The sequence below is a fragment of the Uloborus diversus genome, chromosome 10 (genome assembly GCF_026930045.1).
Source record: "Uloborus diversus isolate 005 chromosome 10, Udiv.v.3.1, whole genome shotgun sequence".
NCBI lineage: Eukaryota > Metazoa > Arthropoda > Arachnida > Araneae > Uloboridae > Uloborus > Uloborus diversus.
The window spans coordinates 99124920-99148696 of NC_072740.1; the positions used below are offsets into that span (position 1 = coordinate 99124920).

The window sequence follows — 23777 nt, forward strand, 5'->3', positions numbered from 1 at the left end:
TCAAACACCTCTGTAACGTGCAATTTTCAACTTTCCATTTTGTCAACCAATTTGCAACAAATAGGTTCATAGGAAATATGCTGTTTACGAGAAAGAAAAATTGTAATGGTATCAGATAAAAATTGTGTCTTCGGTAATGCCCAGCAGCAACGAGATCTGATGGCGACCGCCCATGGACAGCAATTTTAACTCCACTGACTTCAAAAAATTACAACGTAAGTACACTTCAAAAGATGAATAAAATATCCTCCAAGTTGAAAAAAAAATCTGATTATTTATTTCTTGTTATTCGATTCGAATTCACGAAAAACACTAAGATTTCGGCCTCCTAAACTAGTTTTCCCTTCTTAAAACTTGAACAAAACGGACAACAGGCAATCGCTATCTTATCCTATTTAGATTCTCTCACCAGATGGCGTGTTGCACTTCCAGTTCCGAAATTTCTTTCTCAATAAAATTTTGCTGAGACTGTTTGGCAGCACTAAACTTTTATGCATTTGTGTTAGTTATGAAGTGATGGAAGCGCACTTGTTTATTTTGGTATGCGATGTTTGCCTCAGTTTTATTCATTGTTGTCCTTCTTCTCAGCTTTATTGCTCAAGGTATAAATAATTTTGTTTCCAGTACCAAGTGATAATACTTAATAGATTATCTACACTACAAGGTTTTTTGTTTTTTGTCTGAACTGTATGCTTTCGTAATGATTTACGATGCTCTTTCGTCATGTTTCTCTGTTGTGCGATTTAAATTATCGTGCAATGGAAAAAAATCTTTGAGATTTTCATCGAGATATTTCATGATATTTTAGGTCACAGTCACGTAGGCCAGCCCTGTAACAGCGTTTTTAGAATATGTTTAGCAAGTCATTCTTATTGTGATGAAAATAATATCTGCAGATGTGAACCAGAATATCCTGTCAATATATCCTTACATTCCTGCAAAAAAGGTAAGTACCTAAAATATTTCATTTTGCTTAGAAGCAGATTCCAAGTTGTAGGAATACATTTAATTGATCAATTTGGTTATAGTTATGTATAAATATCGCATTGACACATGTACAATGTGAACTACTCAAATTTTTTTTTAAATACACAAATCGTTAAACGCATGTTCTAAATTATAATAGCATGTTTTTACAAACTTTGAAAAGTTTTGGCCTGCAAAAGAATAATGTTGGTTAGAGGAAAAAATCATAATTCATGAACACATTTACTGAAAGTTAAAGAAAAAAATGTATTTTCCCCTGTATTGGTGATTGTATATGTTAAGCACATAATAACTATATTTGGAATAGATACATTCATATGAAATAGTTTCAAATGCTATAAAGTTGATGTATATTAGTTTTGTTTCAATGTAAAAGATTAGTAGTAGTAATGAATGACTTTTTTTTTATGTTCCATAGAAGTAAGCTTGTTGGAAGTATATTCACCCTTTGTAAACTAAGTTTTTCATATGGTTAGAAAAATTCTTCCAGCTTTCCTCCAACCAGATGAAATGGAAAAAAAAACTTTTTTTTTTATAGATGTGAGAGATAATATTATGTGAGATAAATATTCTTCTGTTTTGTTGAGTCTGAAGACTCACTAAATACATAAGCAGTATTAAATTAAGTGCCTCATGTAGATAAGTCTGATAATTTATCAAACAGAAACAAATTCTTGGTTGCAAGTTACTACTTGTAATCCTGTTATTGTGCAATTCTTCAGAAAAGCAGACAGTTTGTCCCGATCGTCACAGCACATGTTAGAGTTTCCTATGTGGTCGCATTTTTTGCAAGATGGGAAAATACTATCTCAATTACAAAAATCAAATAGCCTGCTATAGTATTCAAATTTTCTCAGTTATGTTTCAGTTTTTAACTCTGACGATTAAGATGATTTAATTTCATGATTATTTATATTTTAGCTGTTCTAAAGTGTACCAAAACATACATTTAAAGTGTTTTCTACCAAATTGAAGAAAAGTGCTCGATACCCTATACTGAACCGATCATTTTCTTACTCATTTGAAGTTTCAGTTTTTTCCCTCATGACAATTGAAAAATATTTTTCCCTTGATTATTTTGATTGATTAAATGAACAATTGTGTTTAAAATTTATTTGCTAATCATTTCATAATATACAACTTGTCATAAGATATTAAAAACAGTTATATTTTTGGTTTTTGTTTCCTTTCGAATCTAAAATGAGAAGAGCAGTTGATTCTCTCAAATTTGCTGACCTAAACTACAATGTCAAAAATCTGCTAAGATTTTGGAGAATGCAAACTATATGTATCAGAATTTTTTTAGTCAATTAAAGCAATTACTGTATAAGTAAAACAAAGAATTTATGGGTAGTATATATGTTCCCCATACAAATCCACAGTTGACATCGGATCTAGACCAAATTTGGCAAGGAGGTGCTTGGGCACCCGAGAAGGAACGTAGGCAATTTTCGAACGTCTCAAAGGAACCCATATGTTCAAATCTAATTTTAGGACCCAAAAATAGCATTATGGCAATTCCATGATAAGGTAAACCAGATGATCAAATTTTCAAAATTAAAATTTCTAAACAAATAAGGTATCATTTTCAAAGTAATGAGTTGTATATTTTGAAATGCCTGTCTAAAATTTGATGACTTCAGTTATAAATAAGTTACAGGAGGTTAAACTAAGTAAAACTAACTCAACATCTTGAGTATTTTCAAACCATATTTGTTGACTCTCAAAGAAGTTCTATTTTTTCTAAAAAATACATACCAATATTATGAATTGAGATAAATAACCATTTAAAGATACAATGTATTGCTGGTGATGTTGCAAAAATGGGTCAAAATATAATTCATTTTGATTTATTAAAGAATTCCTCTGGGGTATATCAAGTGTTTTATGTCCAACACCAAAATGTACAATTAATTATGTGGAGCCAATAATTTTAAAGCTACATACATGTATTTTTGGGTACAAAGCAAGATTTTCAATCTCATTGATGTAACCTATTTTAATTTTGTCACAAGTGAATATTTTTTATTAAAATCTAGGTGTCGGACGTAAAAAAATTTTTAAGTCCGACACTGTTACATTCCTTTAAACAGCATATGTTTTCAACTATGTTTCTCTTATTTTTGCCTTTAATTTCAAAGTTAAAGCAAAACATGCATAAAAAACAACTTAGTGAATTCACTATATATACTACATATAGGGTTGAATAGAGTAAGTACAGTAGAGAACCAATTATCCGGGAAGTTCGGGACCATAACTATTCCTGATAACTGAATTTCCCGGTTTTCTGGATAGCTAAAAAGAGCTTTTGGCTAATTGTTTATAAAACTTAAACTACTATAATAAATAGTAATACGTATTAAAATGAGAAGAAAACAGTTCAGAAATGCTTATAAATATTGAAACCCTCAAAAGATTTCGTAAAAACAAAGAATTTTGGAAGTGAGAGTTTTTTTTTAATCCTAGAAAAAAGAATTTACCTTTTTATGGTATAAATCCTCACACTCAGTCTGGAACAAAACAGTAATGACACCTAACAGATACACACCAAGTTGAAGTTTACTTTTAATTATCGTTCAAGTTTAAAGAAACTGGCATTTTCCTATATTTATTCATTAAAACACAATTGCTGAATCTAAACCGACACAAAATAAGCTCTCCTATAAGGTATCTTGCACGAAAAAACAGGAATCTATATAACGTGGGCCGCTAACAAGTAAACAAGTTTGAACAGATCTAAGATTGCCTTTGGGTTGCCAAATACAGGTTAGTTTAGCCAGGGATGCCATGATTAAAAAGTTATTGCCTCATTGGTGAGAAAAATATTTCAATTTTGTGTAAAAAATAGGATGTCGCCAAATGGGAGGGGGTATATCACATCTATACCAAAACTAGTAGTGAGAGAATAATTTAAACACCAAAAACCTTAAGTTATTTAATGAGACCTGAGACCCTCACATTCATTTTGAAAAGGAAAGAAAAACATCAATTTTCGATGTTTTAAAATAAAAGAGAATGAAGGGAAGGGCAAGAAACAAGTTTTTGAACTTAAATGTGCGATTCTTCTACTATAGTGTATGAGAGAATTTGTTTTCATGAACACATTTTTTTTTTAATTTCACTTTTTGTAAAGGTTAGCGATTATTGATAACTATTGCTTTTGCCATTAATTAATACCAATTGAAATTTAATTTATGATTTCCTGCAGCCTTATTACAGTCTTGCGTTTAACGATTTCTAGATCCCACCATCAGCTATGCGGAAAATTCTAGAATCGCGGCGTTTCACAGGCTTTTGCGACGGCACTTCCGCTCTAAACGGTTTTAATTAAAGGCCATTCAATAAAGTATTGCATTATAATGTGACAATATTCATTTCTTTAGTTTTCAGTTGGAATAAAACACAAACATTTCAGACTTACGTGTGTACTTTTTAGTTCAAGAAAATATTCCAGAAAATTTTCCCTACGTTAAAGACAACCCTTTGAAGTTCATTTTTGTAAACATTTTCCCTGGTTATAGATGAGTAATATGGTATTTATTAAGAAACCATGCATTTTCTTTTAGTTATTTTTAAAAAATGCTTAGTTTTTCAAAAATTGCCAAAAATGAATATTTTCAAAAAATGGCGGGAAAATCGGCAAAAGGTTGCCGGTTTTTTGGTTCCCGGATAAAAGGTTCGGTACTGTGGTACCCTTTATGAGCACAGTTCGTGTATATAAAGGTGTGTTGAATGAATGTAATGCAGTTGATTAAGATCAATTTTGGCAAATTAGCCAAAATTATAAGTTAAAGAAGAAATTGGAAACACTAAATGACTGCGTCTATGTAAAGTTGGCAAAGGAAGAACCATTATCAACATTAGTCCTACATAAATCTTAATGGTTTTCTTTGACATAAGTTTCCCAAATAATTAATGACCATATTTAGCTGTTTTTGTAGCTGAACTATCAGTTCCTACTAAATCATCATAGTTGTCTTGTATTTCACTAATACAAATATTTTGATTTTCAAATCCTCACTGTTATGGAGGAACCACTTACCCATTAGTTAGGGGACCTCTTATGACGAAATTTCACGGATCAGTAGGACCCCCTCTTCTAAAACAGTTATTAATAATATTTCATTCAAAAATTCTGGTTGTAGTATGCACTTTAAGTAAAACTGTACATGAAGGTTTAATGATCATAAAAAAATAATAAAAGCTAACCGGGAAACACTTCTTTGAAAAATGTTGCTTGAACTCGCCAAAAAATATTTTTCAGATTTTTTTTTGTTTTGACTAAAAAAGCATAAAAACCTTATGCTTTTTTCAATTTTAGGGGGGTGACCCACTTCCCCCAACCAACCCTACTTCTGAATTTACTTCGTAAATGTTGCTTCAGTATATTTAACCTGTAATTTACATATTTGTAACTGTAATCATTGTTTTGTATTTACATTTAAGAGCAATTGTTTACATTCAACATGAACAATTTACGTCCAACACCGAAAATTTATGTCCGACTCCAAGATAATATTTTTTAAATTTTTTTTTTATAATATCATTTGAAAATTGTGAAATATGCTTCAATCATAAGTGTACTTAAGAATTAAGCTGTTTTTAAAATAAAAATGTAATCCAATTCACAGACTTAAAAAATTTTTAAGTGAACCATCAATTTTACTATTTGTATGTTTACATCCGACATCAACTCTTTAAATTTTTTAAATTTACACTTTAGGAATCAGTTTTGAAAAACTAACATGATTTTTCATTCAGTGGGACAAAGTAAGTATCTTATAAATAAATTTAATCATTTTGGATCAGTTTATATTTGGTAAATAGAATTAAAACTGAGAAATTTTTCTTCATTTTTTACGACACCATGGAATTGCCCATTAAATTACTGTTTCTGCCCTAAAAAAGTAGCGGATTGTCCTCATTTCGGTCTCATTCAAAAGCCCACAAAAAATACCCCTTAAGTTCCTTTGAATTTCAGAAACACCAATGCTCTAAAATCACTAGGAAAAAAGTTACTTGCTTTTCTAAGTAAAGGAACATCAATTTTAAATCAGAAATTTATGGTCTGCTGCAAGCTCATCTTTAATTAGCATGAAAGAAATCATTGAGATGAAAAAGAAAGATCTGTTGCCATTTCTTTCTCGACTGAACAAATGAAGCTTTTGCTTTTGTTTTGAGAATTTTTCTGTAATGAGGGGGTTTAAAAATTTTCCTTTTTGGTTATTTTTCTGTGATCTATTGAGAATTTTGCCGTTTTTTTTTTTTTTTTTTTTTGTTCAAGTCTGATGGTTGAACACGTCTCATTAACCTAAATTTTATTTTCGAGGTAAACAGTGCAAAGCCAGCCCCGGCTGCTAGTTTTATGTAAATTTCTTGAAACATGATGTATTATTTCAGATTGTGTTTTGCCATTAATGATAGATTGAGATTTTTACCATGCTAGTTATATTTTTACCCTAATTTTGTATATTTAAAGGAAAGCAATATAGTGAAAGATGTGATTATTCTGAAGAGTGCTCTTATTATGATCCCAACTCTTACTGTACTCAACTGCCTTATAGAAGCATATGTGAATGCCACTCTGGGTATGCCTACAATGCTTTTAAAAAGATTTGTGATAAAGGTTTGTATTTTTCTCAGTTATAAGACAATTTGAGTCATTTTAAATTCATACAGAATTCATGTCTTAAAAACATAGTAATTGTATTTAATGCATATTTTTTGTGTTTTTACCAATCTTGATGTAGTTTATCCATAGTTAAAATGCATTGAGGGTGTAAGATGTATTACCCCCCTCCCCCTGGTAATATTTGAATTTTAGCACAATTTTGTATGCAAATTTTGTGCCAATGTTTGATAATTTTTGTAAATCTGGTAGCCCTTGTACAATATTAATGCCATATAGTGGGATGTTTATAGTGGTTCTTGCAGAGCAGATACAAAGTTTGTGCATTGAGCAGGATTTGTTGCAAAAATGTGTGTTTAGGAATTTTGAATTTTAAGTGAAAAGTAACTTGAGTACTGTAAGATTAATGCTACTGAAGTTCTTTTTTTTTTCTTGTCCATTGTTAAAATCCAGTGCTTTTAGCTTGCAACCACTTGGGAAAATAAATTATTTAGTTTTCTGCATGCAAAAGTTAACTTTAGCATTAGCTATTTATTTCTATTAAAGATTTTTAAACATCCAATTCCTAACATTTTGTTGGTTCATAAGATAACAAATGAAATTACAGTCAACCCTCGTTTATTGCGATTAATCCGTTCCAGACTACTGCATGAAGTGAATATCTTCAAAGTAGATTTCTTTAAACCTGAATATTTCCCTAGTTGGAACTAAAAAACACTTATTACTCTAAAAACTGGTTTTTATAATAATTTCAGCCTTTTTAGGCATTAAATAACATCATTCTTTTTAACATGATTTTCAAAGTGTAATTTACAAATGTACTATTACTCACATTGAAATTTAAACAAGATTGAAATTTAGCCCATTCCATGACCAGCCCGAAAACCCTTAACATGCATGCCGCAGATAATGAACGGAGTTGCTTTTTGCTACGTTGTAATAGCACTTTTCTCCCCATTTTGCTATCGGGATTTTAATGTTGTTTTTGCTGTTCAGTTTGCATTCGAAAATCGCTTCGCTTTATTAGTTTTTAAGCACTGAATTAAATAGTGCAATAAAATACAAGGTTGCTAATATGTGCTGAAATATTCATACATTTACACAGTACATAACAAGAAAATAATAAACAATAGAGGATAGGACGAAAAGCAAGTATTTTCATAACACTAATTATTTTATTGATTTATTTTTATTTTTGCTTTTATCTCAGTATATCTTTTTTTTCTTTTACTGCTAAATGTAAGATGATCTATCTTTCAAAAGGCCTCAACAAAACATTCTTCAAACAATTGACTAATCGATCCAACCTGTGAGCAAGGGAATTGAATGGACAAAAAAGCTTTAACTGTGGGAATGATTTTCTAAGAGGATAAAAAGTATTCTTCGGTGCTTTTTGATACATTTTGACACTTCAAAACGACCAATAAACACAGAGACATCCCTTTGATGGCAAGACTATGGTCGGTTCTTTTGTCATAATTCCGATGACTTTTAAATCCCTTCTGAATGCCCAGATATCAGTTGCTCAAGCGTGGGAAGTATTTTAAAGATAAATGATCACAAAAGATCAAAACTTGCGGCTAATCCCCTATTTCCCTAAAGGATACTTTAGTACATGCAACTAAAAGCCCTCAGCTGAGAGAGGAATAACTGGACCGAGTGGGAGGTCTGTATTCCCCAAGGACCCTCTTCGCAAACATCCGAGCAAGTTAGTTCCATTCAAAGAATGGTCAGAAGGTTTTAGTGTTTTGTGGTCAACCCTTCCACATTATTTTCTTACAATAAAACAGTTTAGATCAGAAAGGAAAAAAAAGGAAATCTTGCTTGAAATCAAGCCAGATTTTAAATCTTTTTTAAAACATACTGGGATAAATTTTAGTTAGTGTCATAGGATTATTTACTAATTAAGGCAAATTGATTATTGAAAAGAAACCAAATATTTTATTTCTATTTTTAAAATCTCATAAAACAAGGTGCAATTAAAACATTTTAGCTATTTTAAGGCAATAAATAAAATCTGAAAAAGAAAGGAGAAAAGGAATGTTTCGTTTCGTATCAGTAAAGCGTGCAACAAAAGAACTCAAGATATTATCATTTCATTTGTACTGTCGTATCTATTTTATGTTTTGCATGGTCAACTTTTATGTATAGTCAATGCGGTCGTCATATTTTTTTTAATTTGTGAAATAAAAAATATTCAAAACCGTATCACTAAAAAGGGTGCCGCAAATATAAAGAGATATAATTTACGTTTCAAAATATCATGATTCAAAAATAAATAATAAAAAATAATAATAGTGTACAAATAAATAAAAAGCGTAATAAACACATTATAATAAAAAAAAAACATACTCGTACAAAGTTAAGATATGTAAGATAATTAAAAAAAATAATAGTATAAAATAATTTATAAAATTTGAGGATTATGAACAATTTAGTTAAGGATGCTTGCGTAAGAAGGTGGATTTTTGATAACAAGAAAAACCAGAGTTCGTACGGGTTATGGAAATCCTGGAAAGTCATGGAAAAAAAATAAACCAATTTCAGACCTGGAAAAGTCATGGAAAATGAATATATTTTGTTAAAAGTCATGGAATTTTTTTTCAGTCATGGAAAAATGTCCTGGACAAAGAGAAAGTAACAGTAGCTTAAAAAGCATTAGAAATCTTGAATGGTTTAACAGCATTGCATATAAAAGCTGTTAGAACTTGAAAATTGAATGATCTCAAAAAAAAAATTAAAAAAATCTGAATTTTGAAATCCCATTGCATCTACTTCTGTAGCAGCCACCCTTCTTCTTTTACAATGTGATTTTACTGCTTAGGCATCACTAGTTTTGAATTTATCATTATTTTCAACACTTCTTATATTTTATAATCTGTAGTAGCAAACTTACACGTTCTTGATTTTGCCACGCCCACTCAAAAAACGCAATTCAATTGCATCCGAGAACGTTTCAATCACTCGTAATAATTTTATTATTAAATTTAACAGAATTTTTCTTAGTTCGTTGTAGGTTTTAGGAAATAAAGATCTTTAATAAGGCGATAGAATATAGAAATAGGGAAATTGTAATACTCTAAAACAGTAGTGCCCAACATAAGACCCGCAAAACTGATCCATGCGGCCAAATGTTACGTTCAATGTCAGGAATCTAATACTATGTTCTGGAATTTCAAAACTTATTAATTTATATGCATTTGAAAATGTATAAATTGGTATGCAAGTACATTTGAATCAGAAGATTTATTTACTACTGAATGATTTTTTGTAAATATCCGTTTTGGAAAAATGAATGTACTGAAGAATGGCTTTACTTTAAAGAACCGAAATATTCCGACAGGTTACATGTATGATTAGATGCACTGTTGACACTAGAAAGCAACTTTTAAAGCAAGTTTATCAATACTTATGGGAAAGACTCATTCAACCTTTGTCCCATTCTTTATCATTCTGCCCTTTTATGAAAAAATAAATTAGACATTTAGCATCATTCTATTGCATTCACTGCATTTTTATTTTACTTAAATTTATATAAAAAAGACATAGTTTAGTTTTTGCAGTGATGTTTTTTCAATCAAAAACAAGCTCTTTGATGAAGTAGTGGCATTTACATAGAAGTTTAGCTTACATTTAAGTCACATTTCCAAATATTCGCACACACAAGTTAGATATTAAATAGCACTATTCTCTTCATGTAACAAGGTCGTGAAAATTTTTATTAAGTCATGAAAAAGTCTTGGAAAAGTCATGGAATTTTTTCATCTGAATCGAGTATGAACCCTGAAAAACATATTTCTGCTTATTTGCTTTATTCAGGCATAGAAATATTGATAAATATGTAAGGAATTTTCACACTTGTTCATCAGGAGTTCAAATGCCAGAATGCTAAGAAACAAAGCTTCCACGAAAAGATAAAAATATAATGCCTGATTATTTGAAGCATTATACGTGTCCCATCCAAGAGTACTTAGTAAAATAAAATAAATGACAACAAGTTCCGTGAAATACTATAAGTTACATCCCTTTTGTCTAAGGAAAAGAGCTTGATTACCGCTCCCCTAAAAGCGCCAGAACCCAACAGAGAAGCGCAATGACAGGGTTCTGTCCCTAGATGGATCGCCGACGCATATTCGGCCGAAGCAAAAACTGCTAGAAACGCTGTGACGACACATGATCGTTGAAGGCAGTTAAGAACCATTTTCTTGTGACGAGCCTGAATCGGCCGGGGTAGTTTTAACACAAACTGCGCGGCCGATCCTGTATTGGCCGGGGCAAGGAATGGGTTGAGTACATTTTCAGTATCTGAATTCATACAGGTTCGAGGGTTGGGTGTGCTCGACCATTTTTAATTTTTTGAAACTGATATCTCTAAAACCTGCACATGGAAGATGTTTAAAACCACTTTTATTTTTTCTCTAAACTGGACCTTTGATTTTTCAGCTGTGAGGAGAGGGGTAGGAAATGCAGGATTTCTATACATTTTGGACCGTATGACAACAATGATTTGGTATCAGAAAAAAACGTGTAAAACGCTTTCGAAACATGTTCCCTACGTGATAAGACATGCAAAATCACCGGAAAGTGAATTACTGCTGTGGCCAATATTTTAGCAACCAATTCTGATTTTTTAAGGTCCAAGTAATAAATGTTAAAGAGAAGACTTTTTTTTAAATTTTAAGCTGCTGTAAAAATCATGCTGTTATTTCTGTTACAATGAATTCTTCTTTATTTCCATTTATTTATTTATCTGTTCTGTTCCCTATATGATGAAATTATCAGAATATTAAAGTTTTTTTTTTTCAAATACCAGTGTTTGCTCATTTGTTATGTCGCATGTTTATGCACGGAAAATGCAGGAAATTTTTTCCCCAGAATTGAGTGTCAACCCTGTATAAGCATATTTAAGCTCATTTTTAATCTTAATTATATCTGTTAATGTAACTTCAATAATATGGGTTTAGTTCTTGACTGAAGATCTGCGATGCAATTCTGACTATGCGACATGTGATCAGGACCGATCCTAGGGTGTCGACCGCCTGCATGCAAAAACCAAATGTGCTGCCCCTCTAGAGCAGTTTGCAATTTTTGACTAATATTTAATGTGCTTATTCACCTTGCTTCAAAGGCAAAAAAAAAAAAATGGAGATGGATGAATTTATAAAAAGTAAGAAAATTTTATTCTAGCAAGATATTCTTTGGGTATCTTTGAAGAAAATAATACATTCCAAAAATGATGACTAGTCGTAAAAACGCATTTTAGTCTGTCTTCGTTGACATCAGAAGAAAGACGAGGGGAGAGGGCTATCTTCCCTAGAACATTTTCGAAACTGACGCATGATAAACAGATTTAATCAATCTTTGGTTGTGGTTATGTTGCAAGAAGTAGAGAGTGGGGAATATTCAAGCACATTTGGGCACTCACTTTCTGTTTTTCCTAATCTATGCTACGCTATCATAAAATCAGAATTACTTTGATTTTTCAAATAAATAAATAAATAAATAAATAAAAATCAGCGTATTTATTCAATTTCTTATAAGTTATATTATTAAAAATTCTTGAGGAATTTTGCTTAATTCACAGAACTATATGCGGCCTGAGGCCGCCCTTCCTCTTGGGTGCCATGTGTAGTGCATGAGCTGCAAACTTGCTAGGATCGGCCCTGCATGTGATGTTTCAAATATTTAAAAAAAAATTACATTCTGAAATTTTTTTTTCTCATGGGTTCAAACCCTGATTAATAACTGTTTCTTCCCACTTATAGATCAATACAAACAGGGTTCCTATGCCTCCTGAAAAACTCCTGAAATTTAATTTTTTCTTCTAAGGGCCCTTAAAACTCCTGAATTTTTGTTTTAACCTTCTGATTTTTCCTCTCTCCTCCTGAAAATAATTTTTACTAGTAAAGTGCTTCATCAATCTCAAAATAAAACTTTAACAATCACTAATTTTATTTCCATCTCGTCTGCATTTAGGCGTCCATTTTGAATCGCTAGCAGCCATTCAAAATGTTCATATTATACAAAGCCCCCAGTGCTTTTCGCAAAGACTTGCGGTGTTTTCAAACCAACTAAACGGTTACTCAGTTCGATTCAAACATGCCCATTACGTTTACTGATCGTAACTGCCACTAGAGAACGAACCAAGAGCATGTGCTAGGTTTTATATTAACAGCTATTAAGCATATTTTCTTTATTGCTAATTAGTAGTACTATTGCTATTTTGTAATATATTTAGTGTTGATAATATGCCGGGTGGTAAATGCATTTTTAATGATAATTGGCTTCTAGATGAGAAGTACAAAAACTGGATCTTGAAAGTCCCCGAAGTTCATTTCAAAGCTTGCTGTTAGCCATGCAATCGAGTTTTGAATATTGTGAACATGGGAGAGTCTGCTCTTAAGTATCATGTAAGAGGCAACCCCCTCCCCCCTCCACAAATATGCAATGGTTAATGGTAATTTTGACAGCTAAGTAGATTAAATGTTAATGAAACTAGTTTTCTTGTAAAAACCGGTTGTGTTATTGCCCCTGAAAATTTTGATTTTAACTCCTGAAAACTCCTGAAATTCATTTTGTCTGGAAGAGTATGAACCTTGTACAAATAATAGTGACGACCTAAATGAAGCACTTGACATTTTCCAGCATTGTACAACGCGTACCCATTTAGAAATCTGATACAAGTCCTCTGAAAAATATTTCTCTTGTTCTTCATCATTATCAATCCCCAAAACTTTGGCATCAACAGCAAAAACATTCATGTTCCTATGAAGCTTTCCAATATCAAAAATTTACAGCAATATCCCTAAAACTGAACCATGCGGAACAACATGAAACATCAGTCTACAGAGAATGGTATCCCTAACAACTACTTTTTGCTTCCTCCCAGTTCATTAATCTAATCAAAATTTAGGTTTTCTCTTTTGTCCCTATACAAGTTAGTTAGATTTATAGAGGTAGTTTCCAGTATTATTTTTTTTTCTCACTATTTTTGTCTTTGCTTTTAGTGTATTGTAGTGGAAAGTTTATGGTGGTCATATATTCACCATACCAACATGCAAATGTTTTAGAATGTAGTTTATGAAATGGATACGTTTTTACTAATTGTAGTAATTGTTTGTTGCACTAATTTCTTAGAATATTTTTTTCATATTCAATAAATTAAATTGTTTTTAATCTCCCTGCAGTTGGAGGTGACACCCCCAAACCTACAACTCTTTTATTTCCTACTGCAATTGGATTATGTCTAGGATTTTCTGGTGTTCTTTGCTGTTGCATGGTTGCATGGCAAGTTTGCAAAAGGTAAATTTTTCATATTTTTTTATATTGAAAACCTACTTTATTCTTTCTGTTGCATTAGAATTACTAAATGAATATTCAAAGGCATGTTTCTTAAACTCTAGATTGCTGAAAACAATCTACTTATACTATTGTAATTGGATGTTGCTGCTTATAGGTTCATACTTATTAGTATGGAAATAAATTTTTGAGTGAATTCAAATGTACAATGCTACTAGTAAATTCTAATATTAAATGATTTGATAACACAATTTATTTCCAAAATATTTTATTTGTATGAGTAGTAAAAATGTCCCAACTTTATTTTTCATTGCTTAATTATCAAACTGTTTTCCAAAATAGAAGAGCATTTCCCTGGAAAAAAACATTCAGAAAAAAATCTGCAGTTGAAGCTCACAGAATTCTTGTAGATACTTACTGCAACCTTGTTCTGTCTGAAACAACTTGGTGAGATTGGTTTAAAAGCTTCAAAAATAGTGATTTTGATCTGGAAGATAAATAACATTCTGGCATACTGAAAAAGTTTAAAGACAAACAATTGAAAGCATTACTTCCTAAAGACTCATGTTAACTGCTAGCTAAACTTGCAGAGTTTATCACACACTATACATGGATGCCATATTAGTTGAAGCCAAGAGAAATCTTTCCATGTATAAAATCTGCTTCAACAGCTGAAGAGGAAAGGATTTTCGCATTACATTGTAACTAGTGATAAAAATTGGATACATTACGATAATCCTAAGCTTGGAAAATGGTAGGAAGTGCAAAATTTTAGGCCAAAGAATATGTTTTAAAAAATTCTATTTAGTAACTAAGTATTTTTTAAAACAAGATGGCACCATTGGTGTACAAGTTTTTCATAAAGAAAGGGAGTAAAGTACTATTTAAATTTTACGTGTAAATTGATTTTTAGCATGGCTTAGAAATCCTACTTTTCCTTAAATATATAAGCAATATTGAGCTGCGTTATTACTTAAATCAAAAACATCAAGCTGTATGCAAGCTATGATAAGGAACAATCACATAAAATAAATTAGGCATATGCTATGTATGAACTTTTACACAATGTTAAGTCTACCGAAGAATATGCCAAGGTGAAGGAAAGTTAAAAATACAGCATTAAAAAAAATATAAAAATATACACACTTATAAAAGTATTTGAGAAAAAGCTACCTTCAAGTGTACAATTCAAGTTTTCTATTGCCTGAACTACACTCTGGTTGATTCATATAGGTAAGTTTTAAATTCCTAAGCACAACTTTGGTAAAGCTGGGGTATGGTTAATTTTTTAAACTTATTTTGGCATCCTTGGCAGGAAGTACTGTTAGTAGTTAATTCTTTAAAAAAGTAGTTAGATAAATTCTGAAGTTCATCAAGCTTAAGTTTTCATTCTAAACTATTTCACCTCCTGATTAGTAAGTGAAATATATGATTTATTTTTTGCTTGCATGCATAAATACATTGATTTCTCTTATAAACAGTCCTTTTGTTACACCAGAATTCACCAATACTTATCAAACAAGGTTACTAGATTATAGACCTCAAAACACATAAACATTTATTTACAGAATTTCGCAATAAAACAAATTGACTAAACCATATTTTTGACAGACTTCAGATTGTTTTCTCCCTTTGACTAATGAATTTATAATTTCATATATTGGTTTCTCATTTAAGTCACGTGAGAAATAAAAAGTAAACTGATTCTGTTGTTACCAGGTGTCATTTCATTTTACCCTCTTTCTTAAGACAGGTTAGAAGCAGAAACTTCACCTCATTAACTTCTTTTCTTTCCCAGAATCCTAGCAAAAGCAATCTTAGAGTTAATAAGGAACTTTTCAAAACAATTTTTTAAATAATTGAACTCTTTTCTGAAGAGATTTCAATATATCAAACAAGTTAAAAGAAGATCAAGTGTAAACTACAGATTCTCACTTAGCAAATGTAACTGAATTTGGATTTTATCTTGAAATAGCAGCTTTTGAATGGCAATGCTTACCTGGCTATCAATATTTATGTGTCTTGCTACTGAAACTGATAATTTAGAAAGAGAAAAAATTAATTTTACTTTCAAAAAATATCTTTTTAATTGAAAATTTACATAACTCAAGACTATTGCAAAATTGTTCTGGTGCCTTTAATAGTGAAATTGACTCGTTAGTTTTAAAAATTTGCTACCCACCATACTAGAGGTTTTCCATTGCTGGGATTTCAAGAACCAATGTAACGTATATCAGCTTTCCAATGAATATCTTTCACATACACACTCACAGCTCGTATCTGCTTATGAAATGCCGGTTTAGGATGGCTCTGTATTCTTGACAGAAAATGCAAAATGCTGTACCGTCTTTATTCTTGGCAACTAAAAGTTACATCTCTGTTCCTCCAAACATCAAAGAGTTGCAAGTGCTTTGATACCGTTCCAAGTATCTCATCCAGGGGTCGGTGTGGTGATTTCAAAATTTTAATACACAATTTTGATAACAATAATAAATTAATTTTAAGATAACAAAATCAAGTTTTTTTAACTTAAATATAATTTAAAAGCTTGATTTTCATAACGGAGGATAAAACGTTTAAAATTCAATCTTGAAAACTGGAATAAAATGCATTTAATCTTTTATTCCTGAACACAGTGACATATTAAGAAGTAGAAGTATATACCACATGCCAGTAGGATAAATGTATGTCCAATTGCTTTACTTGCCTTGTTGTTTCATCGAAGTGAATTACAAAGAATGATGAAAAAATATCCTTAATAAGGAGGGTTTTAAAGTAAGGTGCAAGTTCAAAATTTATTATGCACTTAACCTTTATCAGATAACTTGATACCCTTTTCTTTCTCAGAATCATCAAAAATATCCCTGTAAATTATCCTGTATTCATTTAAAGATGCAAATGAATATTTTTTTTTACTTCAACTAAAACTAAGAAAACCTCCCCTTTCAAGATTTTATCTTGGAGTGAATTTGGAATAAAAGCTTTGGAATGCTTCGTCATAATTTGTTTTCAGTATAAAAGATGAAAAACAAGAAATTAAAAATACAACTTGATTTTTCAAGCTACTTGTCAACCTCTTGTCTTGCCGCATCAGCATGAGATGATACCTGTGAAATTCCTTGATTATTAAAACTGGAAACAATGTTCAAACAGAACAAAATACTTCCTTTTCTGCACTGCATCATGTGCTGATCTTGCATCCATTTCTGTCTGCTTTTTCTTACCACAAGGAAGATAATTTCATTTTCCATGGCATTTTAATAAAACAAATTTCTATTTACATTTTTAAAGAGAAAAGTTAGTGACTAAATTTAAAAATTATATGCAAGAAATAATCCAACTTTACTGAACAGAAACAGAAAGCAAACTGACTCTTTGTCCTGTAAGAACAAATTAATGCTCAAAACACATAAGATAAGCACTATAAAAGTAAATGTTAATTCCCACTTGGGAACAAATCAAAATTTTGCGCTAAATAAATTTTTTAACCAAGTGGTTGTATTTGGGCTCTAACTCAACACATTGTATTTATTATATTTCAATCAGCTATGATACTTTTCACACCCCCCCCCCTCTGCCATGGAACTGCAATTTGAGAGAAGGAGGGAATACTCCCCCACACCCACTGGTTGACATATTTTTCATTTCTTTACACCGTGGAAAAACATAAAGAACTTCAGATCATAGTCCTTTCCCCATTCTCTTTTTCTGCAAAATTTGCTGCACAGCTGTTTTTATTTTCTTTATTATTTTATTTTTATATATTTTTTGCAGAAGAGGAATGATTGCGAGAGTTACAGAAGTGTAGATAAAACAAACAGCTTTATATTGAGCATGTGTTTTGGTTAACTGCATGCCCTCCTCCCCTTCTCCAGAAAAAAAAGCAGCAGCAGCACAGGTTTTTCTCTGTTTCCTCTTTAGAGAAACTTTCTTAGGGTCTACATATTTATCCTAAAATATAGGCAAATCATCATGAAAAGATTCATTTTTAGGTTAAATTTTGTTTATTTGCATAAGTTGGGAATAAATAATGACATTTTTAGGTCAAAACTCGAAACTATAGGAATTTTAGGACAAAATTTTAGGACTTTTAGGACAATTCCTACCTTTGTTCTCATTGCATTGGAAGCAGTGTTTTCCCTCAGAATAAGAGCACACGGACAATAGTGTGACCAAGAGATGGCTGAAAAAAGATGTTAAACGAAATTTTTTTGCCTTATGTTGCCAATCACTTATGGATTGGTCTTCCAGGCAGGTATCAAAGTGGTCAGAGAGCAAATGGGAAGAAATCCAAAAATGTATCGTAAAGACATACAGAAAAGATGATACCTATATATGCATCAAAAAAGCTCCCAAAAGTAATACACAAAAATTAAAAAAAAAAAGGTTTTTAATGACCAATTTAAAAGGTACAATGAAAATTTTCTAATGCTTATGAGTCATTTTCTCTAAACTGCTAAATTCTTGTCCTTGCTCCAAAAATAACAAACTAACTAGTATAGAAATAAAACTGATGCTAGAATGCTTTAACAACATGTTTTTATGTTTGTAAAATAAGTTAAAACAAACATTCTATTATTATTATACATTTAAATAATTTTTTGACATGAAAAATGTCATTCCCCTGTGTGTTCCTACCTCTACCTTAAAGCAAAATCAGCTCTAAAGATTCAGGAAGCCATGCATATTTGTACAGAAATTGTTGTTTAACCTCTTAACAAGTGTTATGCAATGTTGTAAAATAGAAAAATAAAAAATTTTCAAGGTTTGAACTATTTAAAAAAAATAGTAAAAAATGTCCTTTGATTTTTTGTCATTCCCCTGTCGAGGAATGGAATGAATGTTTCTCACACCTGGTAATAGTTGGATTAACTCATAATTTAATCTTTGAATTCTGGTATCATCATAGAAATAATCTTAATTAGTTCTTTTTGAATAAATACACGGTGTTGAGTATATTCGGGTGATCTCAAGTTAAATCTTGATAAGTATTTTTAATGACTGTCATTACCCTGTCTTTGATAATTCATTTAATTTTGTAATAATCGCTCAATGAATGATTGACTCTTGTTTGTATAGAGTTCTCCCCCTTACTTTAAGCGACATTGATATTTGTTGTTTGCAGTTATGACAATATATAAGTTAACTTTAATTTTTGTCATTCCCCTGTCGTCCTTCCCCTGTAAAATGTAAGGGAAACAAATAACCACAATAACTACTTTTTATATACTACACCACGACATTGGATCTTTTTCAATTTCATAAAAGTAGTGTTTCCTTTTCCCACATAAATTATAATATCGTCAGTAAAACGCATTATTTCCTCTAAGTGTCATTCCCCTGGCACAGTGAATGCCATTTCTTGCCCTGTCCAAATTGTGCTGTTTAGGGAAAATGACCCTTATTCGCTTCAAATATTTGGGAAGAACTCAAGAAGATTGCACATATTGTTTGTTTCTCAATGCATAGTATTCTAGCATGCTTAAAATTTCAGATATAAAGATCATCTGGACTTCAAGCCTTGCACACAAAGAACAAATAGTCTAATCTAACTCGTAAAACTCAAGTTCTAAATTGTAGTGTCTGATTTGTAAAAATTGCTTACACCATACTAACATGTTATTTTCCCCCCATAGGCGAGATTTTAGAAATAATTTTGACAGACACCATTCTGCAATACATACACATTATCAGGATAGTGGTGAAAATCTACGACAAATTCCAAGTGCTCCTCCTCCTGCTGATGAGACCCTACCAAATTATGACACTGTGTTAACATTGAAGGTAATAAGAAATACATTTTGACCCTCCTTTTACTAACACAAGTTGTTTTTCTGAGTTCTTATGAATATTATAGCATTTTTAAATGTTTACTCTTATTGTTCTACAGAAAATATATTAGCTGAAATCATGCTTGCATATTTAAAAAAAATAATTTTTATTTTATTTTTATACATCAAAAATTAGTTTTAACCGCATTCTCCTTCATTTTAAAGTGATCTAAATCTCATTTTAACCATTTTCCAAAGCATTCATAAACTGCAACAGATGTAGTGTTTTTGTACAAAACTATAAACCATTCCAAAATCTTGTTTTATTGATCTAGACCACTTTTGCTCTAATGGTTCATTATGAGTAAACATTTTTAATAGCTGATTTCATGATTTCAATGGATTACAAATGCAACTACTACCAGCCAGAGGCGTAACTTGACCACATGAAGTGGGGGGGGGGGGGGGCAATTTTTTTTTCAAGGGAATTTTATTTCATTCATATTCTGCCATCCAACTAAAATAATGAAAAAAAAAACTTTTTCAAAAAATAAATGAATAAATTTAAAAAAGCATACTAACTTTTAATGCAATTTATGTAATTCAGTTTAAACAGAACCGAGCTACAGAGAGTAATGCGCACAATCATCCAGAGAAGTTTAAAAAAAAATGAAACTTCTCTCCCAAAAAATATGCTGACCCTCTTTTGTTGTTGTGTTTATAGTTTACATGATCAATGGTGCCAAACAGTTGTGCTTATGTTTTGTAATCCTAAAGTACAGATTTTTTTTTCTAAGTTGCGTTGGTTTTAATTCGCGAGTAAGTCTATAGACTATAGAAATTCGAAGTACTTTGGAAATGATTTTTCTTTCTTCCGAAGTTGTTTTCCAGGATCCCAGGAATGAAGAATATGTACAGTGTACATACCCTGTTTTATCAGTGACCTATGCCCTGAGCCAAATTGATATTCTATTTCAGCAACATAACCAGAAAAAAGTTTTTAGGGGAAGCGGGGAGGGCAAATCGAAAAAGAAAAGAAAGATTGAGATCTGATAAGAAAGGGGAATCCGGGGGCTCTCCTCTGTAAAAATTTTGAAACTTGTAGCTTTAAAAACACAGTTTTAGACTTTCTTTGTGAATGCTAGGGGAACAAACGGTACAGAGGTCTCAGTGTAATTTCTAGAAATTGAAGCTTTAAAAACGTGATTATAGGCCATCGGCATTAGGGTAACAGATGGAGCTCAAGTACTGTTCCAGATCGAATTTTGTTTAATAAGTTGAATTCAATTCCTCCACCCCCCCCCCTGCTTTCAACATTGAAGTTTCAAAAATCAATTTTAGACAAACGTTGAACATTTTTCGGAAGAAAGGTTCTGAAGCTCTTCCCTGGTAAAGTTTTCAAAATTATGGTGCTAAAACTAAAGCAATGTTTTACATTCAGGGGCTATTCCACTTAACATTTTTGTAAGTGTAGTTTAAAAAACCTAATTGCTTATGATGTTGGAGAGAGGTGGTATAAGGACCCTTGCCCAAATATTTTCTGAAATTCAGGTCTTAAAAACGCAATTGTAAGGCCATATTTTGTAATATTAGGCCAGTAATTTTTCAAAGTTAAAGCTCCAAAAACGCAATTTTAAGCAATTTTCGATGTTGTTCGATAGTTGGGGTATTTCCCCTGGAAAATTCGCGAAATTCAAGACCTGAAAATGAAATTTAAGGTGCTCCATAATGCTTTCGGTGTGTGAGGGGGGAGGAGGGGTACTTCGAAGGAGAAGTATTTTGAACACTTTCTTACTTTCAGACGAACTAGAAAAAAAGAAGAAATAAGATGGGGAGGGGGGGGGGGATAGCTGATCAAGAAGCTTGTTACTTTTGAACATTTTTAATCCAAAGATTTATTTTAAAAGAAATTAAGATCTTCCCCTTACATTGCTACTAATTTCTAAAAATCACTTTGTTTTCCAAAGACTATGTTTTCCAAAGATTTTCTTCTCATCAATAATAAAGGTTTTGAAAAAACATTCAACTCCGCATTCTGGGGGACTCTGTGGGCCTCCTTTCTGGTTGCGTCACTGTTGTATTTTGACCCGTCTATTACATGGTTAGTTGTTCATTCATGTCAGTGCCAGTTAAAGGATTAAAAGTAAATTTAGCATTAAGAGAAACTTTGGAAATGCAATACATCCGTTCTTTTTCGAAAACACTTAATTTTTTGGACATGTAATCCTCGTTCACTACCTAAATTTAGTAATCTAGGATTACATGCCTATATATAGTGTGAGGGAGGGGAAGTTCATCATTTCTTTGGGATCAAGTACACAAGCCTCTTCTGGGCTTCAGATAGCACTGCTGTGGTGCAGTTCAAAAACAGATAAACTATAGGTTGAAATTACTAATTGATGGTTGAAGACAAGGATACAACTTTCGCATATAATTTATAACAACTGCATTGGTAATATGCAAATTATATTTTTTTGTCGTTTCAAAATAAGGTATAAATCATTTGACAAACAATTTTTAAAAAATCCTTTGCTTAAAAAAAGCAGGTGGGCAAAATAATAACTCTGCCCATGGCTCAAAAAAAGTAGGGGGGCACATGCCCCCCTATGCCCCCATCCTAATTTATGCCAATGCTACCAGCAGCAGGATCTGGGTCCTGCTAGCTGGATCCTAGTCAATTTATGGGTCAAACCTAATCTGGCAGCGACATATTACTGAGATTAGGATCTGTGTAGCTTTCACAATGCTGACCGGGTTTGGTTTGTTCCAAGTAATAATAAATATCAATAGCCCTCTTAAAGTTGTCAAACCCAGTGGTTGTTGCAGTTTTTTTACGGTTACACTACCCAATGCCAAAAATGCATCCGGCTCAGAAATAGCTTTTTCCAAAGTATTTTGACTCGTTAAACACGAAAATCACTATAAAAAGTTGAGATTAACTCTAGTTTTCAAGGTACAGAGCCAACTGGGGTTGTGAAATCTCACACATGCTCTTTTTTTCCTGGTGGATAAAAGCACCCCCTGTCTTCTAAACTTCAACCCCTGGTTGGGATAGAAAATATCACTACATGAAACATAGATAGACTTCATGAAATTTAAATTCTGGGAAGGAAAATACCCAAAATGAGCCTCTAGTAGACCCACTCATTTCTGCTTCCACCCATGCTCATTCTGCTGGGAATAAGGAAGAACTTCGTGAAAGCTGTGAACAAAGATGATTTACCAATACCTTAGAGGGACATTTTCAAGATATCTCAAAACTAAGGTTAAGGATAGAACTTTTTATGGCCTTTCAAATATGCACAATTATGATGATCACTGCTTTTGATAAAAACTTTTTAACAGGAAAGAGAAAAGCACATAGGAAGTCTTTAAGGGTGCATTACAATTATTTCTAGTCAGCAGACAAGAAGATAATGAAAAACATCCCTACTGAAGTTCTCTAACCATTGATGAAATATGTGTCTGAAAGTCCATTTCGTTTATTTCCTCCAGGATTTTTGGCCCAAAAACAGGAGCTATGAGCAATGCGCATAGGGAAAGGTTTCACCAAGATATTTTTTGCAATGGAACACAGATATCAGAGTCATTGGGCTCCGTTGATGCTCCCCAAATGCTTAACTATTAAAAGAGATGATCCTCCTTTGAACTATGAAAAGCAATCAAAACTGAAGCTTGTACAGCAATATGTCAAAAACAACAGCTGCTATAGGAAAAATAAACATTGTTTAATGAAACAGGACCTATTTTATAACATTTATTGCTCAGGTTTTTTTTTTTTTCCCTTTTTAACCTTACCTTCAAATCAATGTCTGGTTTTGTTCATCTTTCTCCAGTGGGCTTTTGTTTATCTTGAACACAAAAATAACAAAAAAAAAAAAAAAGAGAATCCACTGACATATTCGTTTTTTCGACCCTAAATTAGTAGGAATATTTAAAATGAAGATGCAGACAAAAAGTTATTTTTTGTTGTGTAGCGTAATCTGTTCCAAGTGCTTACAACCATACTGACATCTGGTGCTCATCTCCCTGGTGGAAATGATGCACCCGCCTGTAAAATTATTACCCCCCCCCCAATTAAAATATCAACC

General features: G+C 31.9%; 1 protein-coding gene across 1 annotated transcript in view; it reads left to right on the forward strand.

Moving 5' to 3' along the window:
- Window positions 1-493: 493 nt before the first annotated feature.
- The window catches only part of LOC129231204 (uncharacterized), a 31413-nt gene continuing 8129 nt past the window's right edge, over window positions 494-23777 (forward strand). The window contains exons 1-5 of the mRNA XM_054865452.1: window positions 494-602; window positions 809-946; window positions 6467-6613; window positions 13804-13918; window positions 19552-19699. Of these exons, the coding sequence (XP_054721427.1) occupies window positions 548-602; window positions 809-946; window positions 6467-6613; window positions 13804-13918; window positions 19552-19699 (603 nt within the window). The 5' untranslated portion in view covers window positions 494-547. The remainder of the gene's footprint in view (window positions 603-808; window positions 947-6466; window positions 6614-13803; window positions 13919-19551; window positions 19700-23777) is intronic.